This window comes from Phragmites australis, chromosome 19, assembly GCF_958298935.1.
Source record: "Phragmites australis chromosome 19, lpPhrAust1.1, whole genome shotgun sequence".
Classification (NCBI taxonomy): Eukaryota; Viridiplantae; Streptophyta; class Magnoliopsida; order Poales; family Poaceae; genus Phragmites; species Phragmites australis.
This window is the reverse complement of record NC_084939.1, coordinates 1,869,284-1,885,870: the sequence shown is the minus strand read 5'-3', so window position 1 is coordinate 1,885,870 and position 16,587 is coordinate 1,869,284. Positions and strand designations below refer to the sequence as shown.

The 16,587-nt window shown below is 46.9% G+C and overlaps 2 protein-coding genes and 1 pseudogene across 4 annotated transcripts; all 3 read right to left on the bottom strand.

The window, feature by feature from the left end:
* LOC133901008 (polyol transporter 5-like) lies at window positions 1-1,522 on the bottom strand (annotated as a pseudogene).
* An 863-nt stretch (window positions 1,523-2,385) lies between these two features.
* On the bottom strand, window positions 2,386-5,654 carry LOC133900030 (uncharacterized). Its single transcript, XM_062341104.1, has 3 exons — window positions 5,520-5,654; window positions 3,410-3,566; window positions 2,386-2,667 (listed from the first exon to the last, which is right to left on the bottom strand). Exons 1-3 carry the CDS (start codon window positions 5,520-5,522, stop codon window positions 2,621-2,623), a joined length of 207 nt encoding a protein of 68 aa, XP_062197088.1. The 5' UTR covers window positions 5,523-5,654; the 3' UTR covers window positions 2,386-2,620.
* An 847-nt stretch (window positions 5,655-6,501) lies between these two features.
* LOC133900023 (OBERON-like protein) lies at window positions 6,502-16,524 on the bottom strand. 3 transcript variants are annotated; one of them, XM_062341092.1, is made up of 3 exons: window positions 16,362-16,524; window positions 14,623-15,831; window positions 6,502-7,450 (listed from the first exon to the last, which is right to left on the bottom strand). In XM_062341092.1, the coding sequence occupies exons 2-3, from the start codon at window positions 15,806-15,808 to the stop codon at window positions 6,807-6,809; spliced, it is 1,830 nt and encodes a 609-aa protein (XP_062197076.1). In that variant the 5' UTR covers window positions 15,809-15,831; window positions 16,362-16,524; the 3' UTR covers window positions 6,502-6,806. The 3 variants fall into 3 exon arrangements, with proteins under 3 accessions (XP_062197076.1, XP_062197077.1, XP_062197078.1); XM_062341093.1 differs by lacking the exon at window positions 16,362-16,524 and adding an exon at window positions 15,930-16,330; XM_062341094.1 differs by lacking the exon at window positions 16,362-16,524 and adding an exon at window positions 15,939-16,330.
* Between the last annotated feature and the right edge of the window lie 63 nt (window positions 16,525-16,587).

Sequence of the window (16,587 nt, the reverse complement as noted above, 5' to 3'; positions counted from 1 at the left end):
TCAGATCTGGCTCACGGTCGATTTTAAAACCGACACTGAAGAGAATTTTAGAGTTGTAGTGTTAAGAGCTTCTGCGATAGTGACATCCATGTCCTCCAAGCTTCGGCCCTTGGGTCTCTGTCAGCTACACGTAAACGAACACACACGCGGCCACCGCCATGCTGGCGTACAAGAAGAAGCACCCGGACAATGGTGATGCTGTTGGTGAGTGAGATGAACGCCATGCTCAGGATCCCGCACGTCAGCCGGTTCACCGTGATGCCGAGGCTCGTGCCATGCGCGTGCAGCCGTAGAGGCAGGATCTCCGCGCTGTACGCCGGCGCCATTGGGCCAAGGCCGATCGAGAACGCCAGCATCGACGCGACGCAGGCTGCCGGCCAACATGGTCAGAGAGGAACATGGCCGCCGGCCAACATGGTCAGAGAGGAACATGGCCACGCATATGGAGCACGTCTTGACAATGCCCATGGCGATGGTAGCAGCCTGTGCCACGCTGTTCGACGAAATACCCGCCTTCTTGAACACCAGTGGGCTGTAGAGCACGATGGCGTCGATACCGGAGGCTTGCTGGAAGGAAAACAGTGCGAGGACATTGATGAAGATCCGCTGCACCATCGGCGATGGTCCAGCGAGCAGCTCCCTCCACACGCCGGCCCCACCGGTATGCGCTGATCTCCTTGAGTCGGTCGTCGGCCTTGGCGGGCGTGTTGGACGTGCACACGAGCACCGCGCGTGCCTCGTCGTTACGCCCGCGCAGGGCGAGCCACCGGGGTGACTCCGGCATGGCGAGCACGCCGACCGCGAGGAGCACCGGAGGGACGACGCCTAGGGCGAACATGACGCGCCAGCCAAGGCGCAACGGCAGGCCGACGAGCGTGTAGTTGGAGACGTAGCTGAGGAGGATCCCGGCGGTGATGAAGATATCCACCAGGGACGTCAGGAGCCCCCGCGACGACGCCGCGGCGTAGACCGGCGCGACGACGACTGCGAACCCAAGAGGTTAGCGAGGGAGGGGCGGCGGCCACGGATCCGGTGACGGGGCTGCCACCGGAGATGGTTAGAGGAGGGGGAGGGAGAGCGACCTGGCGTGTGTCACACGGTTGAAGAAGCTAGGCAGGTGTCAGAAAGAGACGGGCATCAGGTTTGAGATCTGAGGTTGAAAAAAACTGTGAGCCGTTGAATGCTCACAACTGTTGCATAGAAAAACAAACAAAAACAGGCGCTAAAAAAAGCAACACCCTTATTTCAAATACCGACCAGACCTTAGGTCCATGAGAGGGTTCGATCGAGTTCGTGCGGCGCGGATCGGGTGGAGTGACACTCTGACTTGGTCGTCGTGAGGGCGGGGAACCATAGGGCGGAGGCCCACTAGGGTGGATCGCGAGAGCACGGTGCGGCAGCAGAGCTCGACGGCCGTCGAGAATGCCGCGGCCGCCGGCGAGGCCAACGTCCAAGATGGCAGCGGGGACACTGACAAACCCGCCGTCGCTTCCTTCAAGAGCAGCTCGCTCTGGTCACGCATTTGTAGGGGCGGGGAGATGGCCGGCCGGCCGGCCTTGGGAGACGCGCGAGGACTGGAGTGGACGATTGATCAGAATGCACGCGATAGCAGCAATCCGGCAGGTTCAGACTGGCACGATGGTGGCCATGATTCATGAAGTTAAGCACGGTCATGTATTTGCATTGCCCGTCAGCTAAAGACGGTAATTTTTAAGCGTTGAAGTCTCCTACGTCACCGCCGCCCTCTTCTTCGTTGCCGGCGCGGCCATTGTTCACGATTCAGGTTCAGGATTCAGAAGTTGTGCGGGCGCTAGTACACTACATCCTTAAGTCACGTGAGAAGCTCGTTCTAATCCATTGTTCAGATTTAGCAGTCTAATTGTATCTGAGTCATCTGCAAATCTGAAATGAAGCGTGTTTGCAAAGCAGGACTGAAGTGGACGACGGATCAGAGAGCATGATCCATAACAGAAATTACAGAGTATTATGCAGGTTCATATTCCTGTAGAAGTCCTGTGATATTTTAGGTCCCAACAAATAATAGCACAACAGATGAGATCACCAAATTATCTCGATCATGTCCAACAGTTCAACATCAAGTCCTCAGACAGAAGCGTCCTTGTCTTATGAAAGACTTCTCTGTATGTCATTACGTCAAGATCATCAACGACAAAAGTCTCCTTATCCAACACATGACCTGACAATTCGGAATAACCCAAGGAAACATCTTGCTTCCGTTTAGTCATGTGAGTACACGACACATCGAGGGATTCAGTTGGGCACCACAGTTGCAGCTGCTGAAATTTCAATCCTGCAAAAGCCAACGGCTGAACAAAACTGGCAGTGACATATCGCCCAAGGCAGCACTTAGTAACGCACAAAATATTTTCAACGATGAAAGTTAATTTATAAAAGAGATCGAATGACACATTATACTATCCATTTAACACTTTCAAGGTACATAATTCTGCTTTACAGTTCTTCAGACACTAGTTTTAGACTCAACGCTCATCAGACAACGCATACAGGACTCTATGACAACATATGACAGCTGCTACCCTCTTCTGGATTGGATGCAATGTATAAAAATCTCTGGACTCGGGAATTAGACGGTCAGTTCTTAAGCCATCCCGCCACTAGTTGCCGTCCTGATTATCTGAAACAACGCTGCAAAGGCACAAAAGTTGAAGTGTGTTAGAAGTTGTGGCAAAATGACTAGAACTCTTCCTGCTTTAAGAAACAGTTGATGTTTAACAGTCGATGAACTCTAGGTATCATATGGATAAGCATGAAATGGCACAACTATCATGCAACAGTTAATAAAATTAGGATACACAAGTGATTTAATACATGAGCAGTGTTAAATTTGTCAGTTGGCAATTTGGAATCCTACACAGCTTTAACAATGCTGCTCCTCTGTCATCAATTACTGCCAACAAGTAACAATATCTTCACAGGCTCAATTAAACAAAAAAAAAAAATCCTAAAATAGTTTGTAAACAAGTCAAAGATTTGCTGGAATTTCGCAATAGCCTAACATTGGAAATGAAAACATAGTCGAGAAAACAGCGCGTTATTTTACTCATTTAAACATAGTCAAGTAGTAAGACCAACATACAGAACAAGCACTTTACTAGGGTGGAATTAGCATCCAAACCACTAGTAAGTATAAAATCAGGAGTTGACAGAAAAATATCTTCTTAAAATTTACGTGTAACATGAATCAACAAGAACAGTTTATAGTCATGGAGGCTAGAACCTAAACTGATGGGGAAACCATAGTCATTATATTTCGATAGTGAAAAGGCAGATAATTTGTTGTGCAACTCTGTATTCTAATAACACAGCACCAGTAGTAGCAAAATAGATTAAACACGACGAAAGATTTTGAGAAGGTTGGAAGACATACATGATCCAATCACGACAAAGATGAAGAACCCAAGCACTAAAGGTCCAACAGGGTAGTCATTCCCCTTCTTCACAGTAGTTTCAGGCACCGAACCCCTCCTGGTGATGTTCTTCTGGAACTTTGCAGTCTTCCTGTCAGCAAGCCGCCTTGAAGTAGTCTGCCCACACAAAAGCCACCATTCAGCAATCAGTATATATAAAATATTCATATCAATCTGATAGCTACTTTATATGCATCGAGTGTCAAACAAATAGTAAACATGTAAGTAGTTATTAAAGTTTCATGCAGTTGCCAGATGAGGTAGAAGAAGATAAATAACAGGGGAAATTGAAAATATCCCCCCTACAAGTCACTTGAAGTTGCAAAACCCCCATATAAGTTTTATAGTTGCATTTACCACCCACAAGTCTAAACCTGTTGCAAAATCCCCCATAAGGGTTCTCACTTGATATCATGTTAACATATACGTTGTGTTGTGACCATGAGTTCTCCACATAGGTTAATAGCATAGATAGGAAATGATTGGGGAGGATTTAACTACGTGTAACGACCAGTAAACGTCTCTTTTGGTCTGATTTGTGTAGGAAATAGCAATGACATGTTTGATTCAATGGACTTTATAGTGTGTTGTTAGTCCTTTCCCCATCCCCACCTTTCCATGCTAGCAACCTACGTGGAGCACACTAGGTGACATCATGGCAAATATATTACCATGGCATCAAGTTAGAACCCTAAAGGGGGATTTCATAATAGGTTTAGACTTGCAGGGTGGTAAACGCAACTATTTTACTTGTAGGGGGGCATTTGCAACTTCAAGTGACTTGTAGGGGGGTATTTGCATTTTTCCCTAAATAAAATAAATTATAAAGCAACATCCTTGCAGAATGCATACACAAGAATAGACGGCCTTCCTACCACTGCAATTAGTATTAGATGAGAGGAACACGCAAAGGTTTGATGTTCTGATTTCTATGTCATTTCCAGTCCTGTCCAAGAAATGGGCCAAGAATTTGGAGGGTTGTCCCCTCCATCAAAAGAATAAACCTACTGAAAACAGTTAAGATCACTTATTCCTATTCCCCAACTAATTGATGGTCCACTATGCAAAATGCTAATCCAAAAAACAGTTTTATCTCTATATCACAAGATGCTCTTCCATCCTAAATGATATGTTGGCAGTTCAGCAACCACCAACTATCATTTGAAGGACATATTATTCGGAATCATTGCATGATTGTTACTTTGAATCATCAAAAGTGCGTCCTTCTTCCCATGTATGCCCAAAAATTGTGAAACCACAATGCTTGAAACTAAAGAATCAGTGGCATCACATCTCGGTTCGCAAAAATAACCAAAACCCAAACTTTGCAATGTGTGCCACTCTACATACTCACGACAGCACGAGTTTTATTCAATCATGTGTCGTAGGAATGTAAGATTGGAGATCAGTAATGATTCCTTCGGTGACATGCTGCAAAGGTTTTGATGTTCACTAGTGAAATCATTTGCGAAAGCTTTCAACTCCTAACTGAATTCCTCTGCGAACGATTTCAACGCCTAATTCATGTAATCTTTGCTAATTGATGCTCCAGCTCTAGATTTGGTTACCTGACTGCCTCTTTCTATCTGCTACTGGCTGCCATCACGGAGGAGGAATTGGGACCGATACACATACTGGCATGCCCCTGCAGAAGCGCAACGCGAAAACTGAATCCGCCAGCTAGCGATCCTGTCTCTCCCCCCCCCCCCCCCAATCCACATCGTCGAAACCACCCCACCTGGTCTCGCAATTCTTTGGCACATCTCTTAGCACGATTGGATCCGATAATTACCCGAGATCCGAAGAAAGCAACAGATCATCACATCACACGGATCCGCGAACGAGAGCAGCTTTGCAATCACACCGCCCCACGAATCAAGCCAAACGGAAGGAGACCCCGGAAGGGACCGAATACACGAGGGGGCCGCCGACCGCAGGTCCGCGAGAAAGGCGAGATCCCCCGCTCCACGCAGAGAGATCTCGCCCCCGATCCGGAGCCTCTGCGACAACCCGATCCGAGAAAAAGAACAGAGAAACTGCCTTAAAGAAGACAAGCGCAGGCTCGCTTACCATCTTCCCGACGGTGAGCGAGGTCGCCGGAGCGAGGCGTCGAGGAGCGAGGCGGTAATGGTGGACGCGAGCGAAATGGTGAGAGATTTCGGACAAGGTGAGGGGGTTTTATTGAAGATTGTTGGTTGGCGCGCTGGCTTTGCGTCGCGTGGGATACGGAGTTGAATCCGACTTGAATTCGAATATTTGATAAAAAATTAATATATGAAATATATTTTGAAATCTAACATAGGTATTGGAATTTGATTTGAATTTAGGTGTATGATTCGATAAAAAAAACTAGATATGTAAAATACAACTCAAAATTTGATTCAAATTTAATTATATAATTTAATAATATAAAATATAACTCAGAATCTAACGGTAATGTCAGAATCTAACTTAGACTCAGCGTGTCTGATTCCGCAAAAAATTACACGGGTGTTAATGAAACATCGCTCCCACGTGAACCGTGCCTGGTTCTGTGGACCCAGTCCGTGGGCCAGGGAGATCAGGACCGTCTATGTTTCCTCGGGATTCGTGTGATGCTTTGGGTGTGTCCATGCGACCGAGCTGCCAGGGTTTGACTTGGCTCGACTCCCAATCTGGTATCCCGCTTGATGACCATGCTGACTTGTTCGCGACGACTCGATCGACTACGTGCGCTGACTTGGCGCCTCCCGCCGCCGCGGCCGTGCCCGGCGTCGCGCCGGAGTTGGTGGTGCCCCATAGCCCATACCGCACGCACACGGCACCGGCGGTTGCCGGCCGCAATGCTTTCGCCGTCCCAAGTCCTAACCCAAATGCAGATGCGCCGAGAGAGGGGGCGGCTCATAGCTTCCATCAAACAGATCACGAAACCAACAAATTTGAGATGTGTTAATATGCTTGGTACCAACAAATTTAAGTTGTGGGTCGGTATCATATCTTATATCCTACAAGGGATGTAACCGAGGTCCCTCCCAGGCACCATAAAACTTCTCAACAACTATGCTCATCAAACTTGTCATGAAATCAAGCTTACATTCAAACAGTCACAAATACAGTAATCAGTTCAATATATGATTAACTACGCTGTTAGTTACAACTCACAGGGATACACGATGATGATCAGCACAAGCAGCCACTGATAATAAGCAAAAAAAAAAAAAAACGACGACGCTGCGCTTCTACAGTCAATTTACATTGCAGAAAGCCAGAAACAACCATGGATCACCACAAAGTCGCAATGAACATAACAGCAGCATCTACAATTCGTTACGAACCAGGCTTAACCAGGAGAGCGAGCGACCATGCCTGCTGCCGTTGTTATTTCGACTGCTGCCCGTCCGACTTGGTGGACGGCATGCTGCGGACGTTCTTCAGCAGGTCCTGGATCTTGGACAGCATCATCATCTGTGAGGGGTCGCCGGCGCCGAGGCCCACACCAACACCGCTGCTGCTCGCGCCCGCCCCAGCCCCAGGCGGCGGCCTCTGGTTCTCCTGCAGCTTGATCCTCTCGAAGAGGTACTGCTTCTCCGCCTCAGCCTCCTCCAGGCGGCGCTTGAGGTACAGGCTGGCGTAGTCTTGCTCCGCTTTCTCCGACTTGGCGAGTGCGATGCTCCGCAGCCGCTCGGCCTCCTGCCGGGCCTCATTCGCCTTGAGCTGGAACATCTCCGCCTCCGCCTGCTTTAGCCGCATGATGCTCTCCAGATCCTCTGCCTGCTGCTTCTTCCGCAGACGTTCGGCTTTGAGCTCCTGGACTTGCCGGGCCTTCTCCTCCAGCTCGCGGTCGCAGGCCTCCACGGCGAGGCGGGCACGTTTGTACATTCGCATTTTCTCTTCCGCCACGAGCTCCATCTTTCTAACAGCCTCCTGGACGACCTCGGCAATTCGGTTGCAGGCCTCCTGGGGAGTGATCAAGCACCCTGGCTCTTCATTCTCATAGTTCTTTGGGGAATCAATATCTAGCTCTGGGAAATATAGCAAGTGTTAACCGTTGCTTAGAATTAGCAATCAGAAACACAAATAAAAGACAAACTACGGATAAATTCAGTAAAAGCATCACTTCCACATGGAAAAAGCATCACTGTTACTCTCTTCGCCATCAGGCATACCTTATTTGCAACCAAATCACGTAAACATGCAGAGAACCGCAAACCAACTCTAACATAACTGAGCAGACCCCATTGCAAATGTTCGGTCAGTGTCATTTGTCAACCACCACCACAACAAAAATAAAGCCTTTGTCCCAAGTAAGCTGTGGTAGGCTAGAGATGAAACCCACAAGATCTAATTAAAAAAATGATGAGAAAATAATAATGATAATAAAGGTACTAAGTAATAGTAAAAAATAAAGTAATAACAGTACAAAGAGACTGAAATATAAATTATAGTTCTGGTACGTGAATTATTAACTTTCACACGCTTCTATCAGTGGATAGTTATTTGGTAATATTTCATTTTTTCAAGTCCCTCTTTACAGACTCTTCACATGTTAGGTTTAGTCGATCTCTGCCTCTCTTCATATTAGCAACACGCCTTAGTATCCCGCTATAAACACCAGGGATAGCACCATCCGCCATCCTATTCCTCAGGGATAGCGCAACGCGCCCATCGCCTCTCTGTAGCTCCCTTCCCTTCTATAAATAGGGTAGTCCGGTTCCCATTTCCCCGTTTTTCCATCTCGCCGCCACCAGAGCTCCGTCGTCGTCGCCATTACACACCACTGCAGCTCGCCGTCGCCGATGAGCCACCCACGTGCTACCGAGGAACACCAGGAAGCCGCCGCCGTCCCTGTTCTGCTCTCCGTCGACCAAAAGCCCGACAGGAGGCCACCTGCACCGGACGCCGAGCCACTCCACCGCTACTACACAGTCGCCCCGCTGGCCGCTAACCAGCATCTCGCCGTTCTTGCTCTCAATGAGCATACCAACCCCCTCACGAACCCTCCTAGTTAGCATGTAGCCATCCCCTTGCTTTCTTCTCACGCCTGGTTCTTCCTTCGCCACTGTGACATAGCTCGCCGTTGGTGTGCATATGCTTATGTGTGTGGTCCGACCATCGTACCGTGTAGTCCAAGGAGCTCTAGGCCCCTTTCCGTGCAGGTTGACCACGCCAGCGCGTGGGGGGTGCTGCCCAGTTTTCTTGCGCCACCGCCGTCTGTTCCGGCCGCCGTCTGGTGCTGCTCCGGCCACGGACCGGTGTCGATATGCCCCTAGCCGAGTTTCCCGTAGTGCCTAGGTCACCGACGTGAGCTTCCCATCGTGGAACTCCGTCGGGAACGCGATTCCAACAAGCGCGGCTTCGTCAAATTGCTCGTTGTCGGCCATTCTTTCCTCCCCCCTTCACCACCACGCTCCGCGCCTGCTCGCGCGCCGCACAGCCCATGCAAGCAAGCCACGCCCGGCCCGCACACCACTGGCCTGCCAAACCAACCCAGCCACCCAAAGGTCACACCCAGTGGGCCTGCCCAGCTCCGGCACAAAAGCCACCTGCAAGACCTTGAAGAAAACTTCGAAGAAGGCAAGTCATATCTCCTTGATCATATTAGAACTATGTTTTCAAGTAGTCTACATGATCAACTAAAACATGACATATTATCGCATGTGCTACGTATCGCGTTTTCCTTAAAACTGCATGTATTAGTTAATCCTATTAACACTTGCTATGTTATAAATGTTATTATCCAAAATACATATCGCCCTAGGATTACCTATTGTTATCTATATTAAGAACAGACGACGTTTTGATATCTAGCATGCTTAGGATTGAATATGTCTCTTCGGAGACGTCGCTTTTAAAACACCTCTCCTCGAAGATAAGATTTAATGTTATCAATGATAAACTCATAAACCATGAATCCTTGATGGTTGTGAATTCTGTAATGGTTGTGAATTCTACGATGGTTGATGTCATGTGGGATGTGGAGGGTGATATGTAAAAATGAATGAAAACTGTTTTAACGGGGGCAGGTGGAGTAGTACTCTGGACGAGAATGCTCCTGGGGGCTTGAGTTACCTCTGTGGTATTCATTAACAGAAGATACCTGCCCCAACCGTTTAAGAACTGAGTCATTGCACCGTCATGCTTAGCCACCCCTATTCAACCATGCGTCCTGAATGGACAGGACTTGACTTTTTCACCAGACTAAGTTGGACATCATACTAGGAGGCTAAGAGCAGCGAGCAGTCAAATGACCATCTGTCCCTTTGTTTGAATGTTTCGAGAACCGGCAAAAGGCTTAAAAAAGGGCTAGCATTCATTACATGGCCTCTGACACTTGGTGGTAAATCTCGTAGAAAAGTCCGACAGAAAAGATGATTGGAGTGTCTCAGTATGATTCGCTCCTCCACTTGCAACGATTGGAGGCTGAGCATATCGCGTGGGTATAGTGTACAACCTCTGTATAGTGTAAAACTATTCGAATAGCCATGTCCGCGGTCATGGACATACGAAAGCAGTAACCCTGATGACTAGACTAAGGTGCGTGTGTCTTGATGAGTGAGTGTGCGGACTAGATGTCCGTGTGATGATGTTACTAGCTCAATTCGCTACGAGTTGTGTGGTACTAGTGGTACACCAGATGTAATGATAGGAACTACGGAGCAAAGTGTAGCCCCTCTCAGGACCGAAAACCCCCAGATATAGCTTGTTACCTGGTTTAAACTATTTAAACTGTTTTGAACTCGATCGTAGATGATACAATTAGATACCTACATAAAACTGCTTTGGGTTAACTAAAACCGTAAAGCATTATCCTTGAATTACCCTTTTATGCATCTATCTACCATTTGAAGTAATACAAAGCTTGATGAGTACCTTCCATACTCACTCTTGATGTCATTCAGATGAGGAAGTCGATGCCGACTTCGTCAAAGATGCAGGCGAGGATGAAGAATAGTCGTAGAAGTCGCGTCCGCACCCTAGTTGCTTGTGGCTATGGGTCCTTGCTTTCTGCTGTGTTTTGTTGGCCGTTCAGCTGGGTTTGTAATATACTGTATGGTTTGTAAACCTTTTGTACTCTGAATCTTAATATATATGTACAAAGTTTGACTGTGATACTACAACTGTTATACTATGCGTATCAGTTATTTGATTCAGGGACCGATACATGAGGCATAAGAGATCTGGGTTTAGGGTCTTACATGACTCATTAACTTAACTCCACGATAATTAGTACAGCTTTGAATATCTTCCTTATTCTTGAAGATTTGTACTTCCATTCTTCAAGCATCTTATTTGATCGAAAAATTAGGTCTCCAAGATATCTCCACACCTCAATGGGGATACTATCAAAGTCTATCGTATTGCCTCCTTTCATCCTTTTTAAATCTCTCTTGAACTTAGCTTCATGAATTCTTCGTACAAATCTCCTACTGGTATCCTCGTTCCACCACCAGGTGTCTTTAGTTTCGCATCTGCTTCCCTTGGTCACCCCAAACACCTATAAAGCCACCTTCCTAATGCAAGTTGCCATCTTCGTCCACATGTTGTTTGCATTCTCTCCTTCCTTCCAAGAGCCCTCGTTAAAAACATTCTCCTAAAATTTCGTGCCGCCTCTCCTTTGAGCTTCTGCCACTTCATTCTTGCGATTTTGGAGCCCTTGTCCCGTCGAACACGTATGTGGAAGCTAAAGTCAGCCACCACAAGCTTGTGTTGAGGGACAACACACTCTCCAAGTATCACCTTACAGTCTAAGCAAGCATGTCTATCCTCTCTTCTTGCAAGGACAAAATCAATCTGGCTAGAGTGGTGGCCACTACTAAAAGTCACTAAATGGGATTGTCTTTTTCTAAAGAAAGTGTTAGCTATTATCAGGTCGTAGGCCACAGCAAAGTTCAAGACATCCTCTCCCTCTTGGTTTCTATCGCCAAACCTAAAACCCTCATGCACCCCCTCAAACCCTACATTAGATGTACCTACATGGCCATTAAGGTATCCTCCTATGAAGAGCTTCTGGAACGTGCTGATAGCATGATGGTAAGTCACCCAGTTATGGTGCTACCAACCAGGACTCGAACCCTGGTTCTCACAAAAAAAAAAATCTCGCTAAAACTCTCTAACCGTTTTCACTTTCATATTTTCTCTGCCGGACGGAAAAGAAAACGGGATAGGCGGAAACGGGAAAAAACAAAAACGGTCGGACATAATCGGAGGGTCGAAAACGAACCAATCCGATCGGGAAAATGTCGGTATCGGTCGGGATTCGAAAACACAAAATGGAAACACCGACCTACAGAACCATCAAGACATATCAACATGTATAAATTTAACATTATCTTCAGATAACACTGAATTAATAAGTTTAATGAACCAATCCAATCAGCAAGTCGCATTAAAGTAAAAAAAAAATATCATATGATTTTTCGATTCACATGACATCATTTTTTATCAATATTTCACTCAAACAATACAAGATACGAAGATACAACAATATAAGCCTTAGGACCGAGCAGTAGCTCGGTTGGTTCGCTCCCAGTGGCAGACTGACAGGGACGGCCAGTCGTGGGTTCGATCCCTAGGATCGACCCACGAGCCTCATCGGGGGTTTTTCCTTAGTAGTTAGGGGTATACACACACGTGCCCATTTAGCGAGAATATATCTGTAACGTGTATGCTTAGGACATGCACGTGTGTGCGTGCATTAGGCGTGAGTGTGATGTAAGTGGATTATGTACGTCATGTTTTGTACCCCTCTAAAAAAGAACCACATAAACCTTAACTCGATACTCGAGCATATAATAAACATAAGTGATAAGTCTTAACCAAAAACATAAGTGAGCGTAGGGGTGAAAACGGACGAAAACGGTCAGAAAACCCCTACCATTTTCACTTTCACATTTTCTCAGCCGGACGAAAACGAAAACAGGATAGACGGGAACGGGAAAAAACGAAAACGGACTGAAAAAAACGGGATACGGCACCGGGACGGAACAGGATTTTCCCGTTCCGTTTTCATCCCTATCGCTATGTGTCACTTTTAGTGTGGTCTTAGGCGGCCATGAAGTTGTTTTCAGTGATGCCCCTGGGTAGTCGGCCTTCAGTGCCTTTACTCGACCTTTAAAAGTAATGTCATGGGCTGTCTTCCCCATAGATCGAGTTTTTTCTATGAAAAGCTTCTCGCTAATAGGCACACTACTAACCATGTCATCTAAATCTTCCCAGAATTGCTTCTTGACGCTCTCATTATGACCTACTTGAGAGGCATATGCACTAATAACATTCAAAACCAAATCCCCAACAACCAACTTAATAAGGATAATCCTATCTCTATGCCTCCTGACATCCACCACTCCGTTCTTGAGGCTCTTGTCGATCAAGATGACAACTCCATTTCTACTCGCGGACCCCGTGTACCATAGTTTGAAGCCGGTATTCTCCACCTTCTTCGCATTTTGTCCCTTCCATTTAGTTTTCTAGACGCATAGAATATTTACATGTTTCCTAACCGTTGTATCAACTAACACTCGCAACTTACTTGTTAGGTACCTCAGTTCCAACTACCTAAACGGATCCTACTTGGCTCGGCTAACTTTCCTTATCCTTCGCACCTGTCGAGACAACTTACCTGTCAGTGTCATTTGTCGAGAACCACTTTATGTAGGAACCGAGACCAATGCTAAATGTAGAGCAAGCATAAACTAGCTATTCAAACTAGTTGAACTGGTGCACTGACCAAGAGAAGCAGGGAGGTTTCTACCCCCAAAAACTTACCCTAAAACACACAAGCTGGAGATTACAGCCTGGAGTACAATTGTGGAGCTATTTATCGTGGGTAGAGTGGCAGAATGAGCAGGTATGAAATAAATTATCAAAGAGGTTTAAAATCACAATTGCATGCCAATTACAAATGGAAAACATTTACCCCATAATTGTAGCTAATCTGACTAAAAAAACAATACGACTGAAAAACAACTATGGAGGACAACCAATTCAACCAAAAGATGAAGATATCCAATCACAATCACGTGGCAGTCATTATAAATGTGACAACTAAAAACAATAGTTCATCTTATATTGAGATTGTGTGATGGTTTCCATGGAATTATTACCAGTAGAGCAGCCAGACAACAGACTTAAAAGTTATAGTTGTTTCTGATAAGTAAAAAATATGCTAAGGAGATTATATGAGCTGGATGGCAGTAAACGCCATCATGCCAACCAGTTGTACCTTACTTCCTGCATGTTAAGCAACACCAAAAAAGTTATAGTTGTTTCTGATAAGTAAAAAATATGCTAAGGAGATGATATGAGCTGGATGGCAGTAAACGCCATCATGCCAACCAGTTGTACCTTACTTCCTGCATGTTAAGCAACACCAAAAAAGTGTGCGTGTATTAACACGTGACTGTTGGTAACTTCGTATGCGCCTGTAGAGTTCATTTAGTGGAATAGCTACGGCTTTCAGTAATTATAAAGAATGATTTTACTAAAATTTTGTGGAAGACAGCATCATTGTTTGAGGTATTCAGAAATGTTCAGAAAGGCCTATGAACTTGCAAACTCCTACAGCTGTCATAATGATGTGTACAAGGCCTGAAGCACACTGAGCTACAACACAAGTTGGAAAGTGGACAATTCAAAACCCCAGCAAGCAAGGCTAGAACGAGATAGATCATCTAAAGATCAAAGCATGGGTTTGAGTAGGACACGACAGAAAGGAGTTTCTGAAGATGTGGAGCTAAACATGAAACAAGACTACAGGACTACTAAAAAATTATACGGGATCAGTCTTGTTTTTCAAAACTCAACGCGAAAACAAAGGTAAAGTTGGTAGCTTTAAGGTAATAGTTGTTCAATTCATCATGCATGCACATGCACGAAGTGCAGCTAAATCCAACCTGAAGAAAGAAAAAAACTGAAATTTAACATGCAAAGTAAATTGTAGAAAATAACCAATAACAAAAAAGTCTCAACAGTGTATTTGACAAGTAGCTATTTTGCATCATTCACCTACAAAGCAAGAAAAGTACAAAATCCCAATCATAGTTGTAGATGCAAACAAGCACCACAAGAAGCACAATGTAACTAAGTGCGATAAGATGATCTACTAAATAGAAAATAGACTTATATACAAGTAGACAAAATTGCAGGACCACAAGTAAGCTTGTACAAGTAAGTTGGGTTAACAAAGCACACATACCTTGGAGTGCCTGTAGCAGCATCCTAGGACTCATGGATTCAGCAGAACCACTCCTCAATCTTTCAATTAGCTCAACACATTTCCTGAACAATGTCCTCCCTTTTGAGTCCTCACTTAGACGGAATATCTTACAAACATAGTCAAGTTCCCGTAACAAGGCATCCCTGTCCCAACCAGGTGCACATTGTTGGAAGACATCCCTAACCCATCCCAACAATTCGGATGTCCTTTGGCAGGCCTGGCACCGGAAAAGCATCTCTGCATGGCCAATGCCATTCTTAATTTTCTGTCCAGTCCCAATATGCCCATCACGAATTGCACAATCGGTGTGAGTCCAGTGGGAGCAGACATCACACCCAATCCAGCGGCAAGTATTGACTTCAAAATCAAACTTATTGCAGATCACACACATACAGAGGTTGCAAAATCCATTCCTGTTGGTGCAAATGTTGCACCTACAGTCCTCGGCAGGGAGAGCACTCTGGCATGCAATGTTCCGGCACCTCTTGTACAAGAAAACTTCAGCAAGGCGACTCTGGGGTATGTTAACACTAGGATGCAAAAACGCCTGGATCCCAGTCTTGATGGAAACAAGGATCTCCAGCTGCACATGGTGGGCCATTGAAAGCATTGCTGGTGTCAAATCAACCCTACCCTGGACGAGTTTCTGCAGATACAAGAACTCCTCGATATGGTGCGAACCACCAGCCCCCTCCAGGATCGACCGGAGCTCAGTCTTGATCTCTTCCAAGAGCTCCTCACTCATAACCTTCATCTTCTCCGCGACAAGGTCAATTCTGTCCCGAGCAACCTCCCTGAGAGTCATCCGACCAGCACTCGGGATCCTACGGACAGCCTGCGGCTTAGAGACACCATTACCGACCACCTCCTCCTCCTTATCCACTATCCTCACTGTTGTTATTGGTGCAGCTGCTACAGCAGGGCCACCGCTCTTGCTCGGCTCCCCAGGCCACGTCCCCTGGGAGCTGGCACTCTCGGTAGCAGAGTCGTGCCCCTGATCGGAATTCGACAACGGCTCCTGCGTGTCTGGAGGCGAACTGACCTGATCCGACAAGGCGGCCAGAGAGAGGGACGTCTGCAGAGTTGGCGTGTGGCCATTGTGGCGAGGAGGTGGCATCCCCTGCGGGGGCTCCTGGTGGAAGTTTGCGTCCGATGAGGTTCCCATCCGAAATCAGAACCTAACCAAACCTGCAAGGAACAGCAGAAGTAATCACTCATCGGTGTAAAACTCGCCTCTTTGAGGATCATTCATTTGATTCCCAAAGTAACAACAAGGCGTATCTCACATCATCGACCTAATTGTTAGTGCTAAAATCCTCAAACACACAAGTGGGACGCGTTTCTGCAGTAATCCCGATCACCAGACAGCGCACCACGAAGGAATAGCCGCAGTCTCATCTCTCCCCTAGGCTCATCGTTCCGAGCGACGAGCTACAACAAATCACCAACGAGTCGCCGCACAGGACAGCCGCGGGTCCCCAACGTTGCAGACGGAAGCCCAAGGAGGAGGGGGAGGGGCGGCAAGGCAAGGAGCCAAGACGACGAGCGGTAGCTCGGACTTGGCGAGGAAACCCAACAAGCTAGCCCGAAACCTACCCTCACAACAGCTGTCGAGAACTCCCCCTCACCCACCGAACCCAGTCAAGCACCCGCAAACCCCAGATCTCCCTTCCCCGCTGTCTCACGAAACGAAAAGCAGCAGCGCGCGGAGCACTCACAGCATCGAAGGGGAGCAGGCTCGCCGGAGGAGAACGAAACCGCCGCCGCCTTTGACGAGGAAGCCGCCGCCCCGGGTGAGCATATCGGGATGGCGACGAGATCGACTTACGTGATGTGGTCGCTGACATGCGGGCCTACTCTAAGTGGGCCCCACATGTCAGCGAGTACGTCACGGATGAAGGAAGGGGACCGGGCGGTGCCGGTGAGCGGTAACGAAACGGAGGA

Bases quoted from the DNA above. Each gene is read 5' to 3' on its own strand.
- LOC133900023 (XM_062341092.1), bottom strand. From the start codon at position 15,808: ATGGGAACCTCATCGGACGCAAACTTCCACCAGGAGCCCCCGCAGGGG. The intron at 7,451-14,622 runs GTATGTGTGCTT...TATATTTCCCAG, and splicing joins GCTGCTACAGGCACTCCAAG to AGCTAGATATTGATTCCCCA.
- LOC133900030 (XM_062341104.1), bottom strand. The intron at 2,668-3,409 runs GTATGTCTTCCA...GTGCCTTTGCAG, and splicing joins CTTTGTCGTGATTGGATCAT to CGTTGTTTCAGATAATCAGG.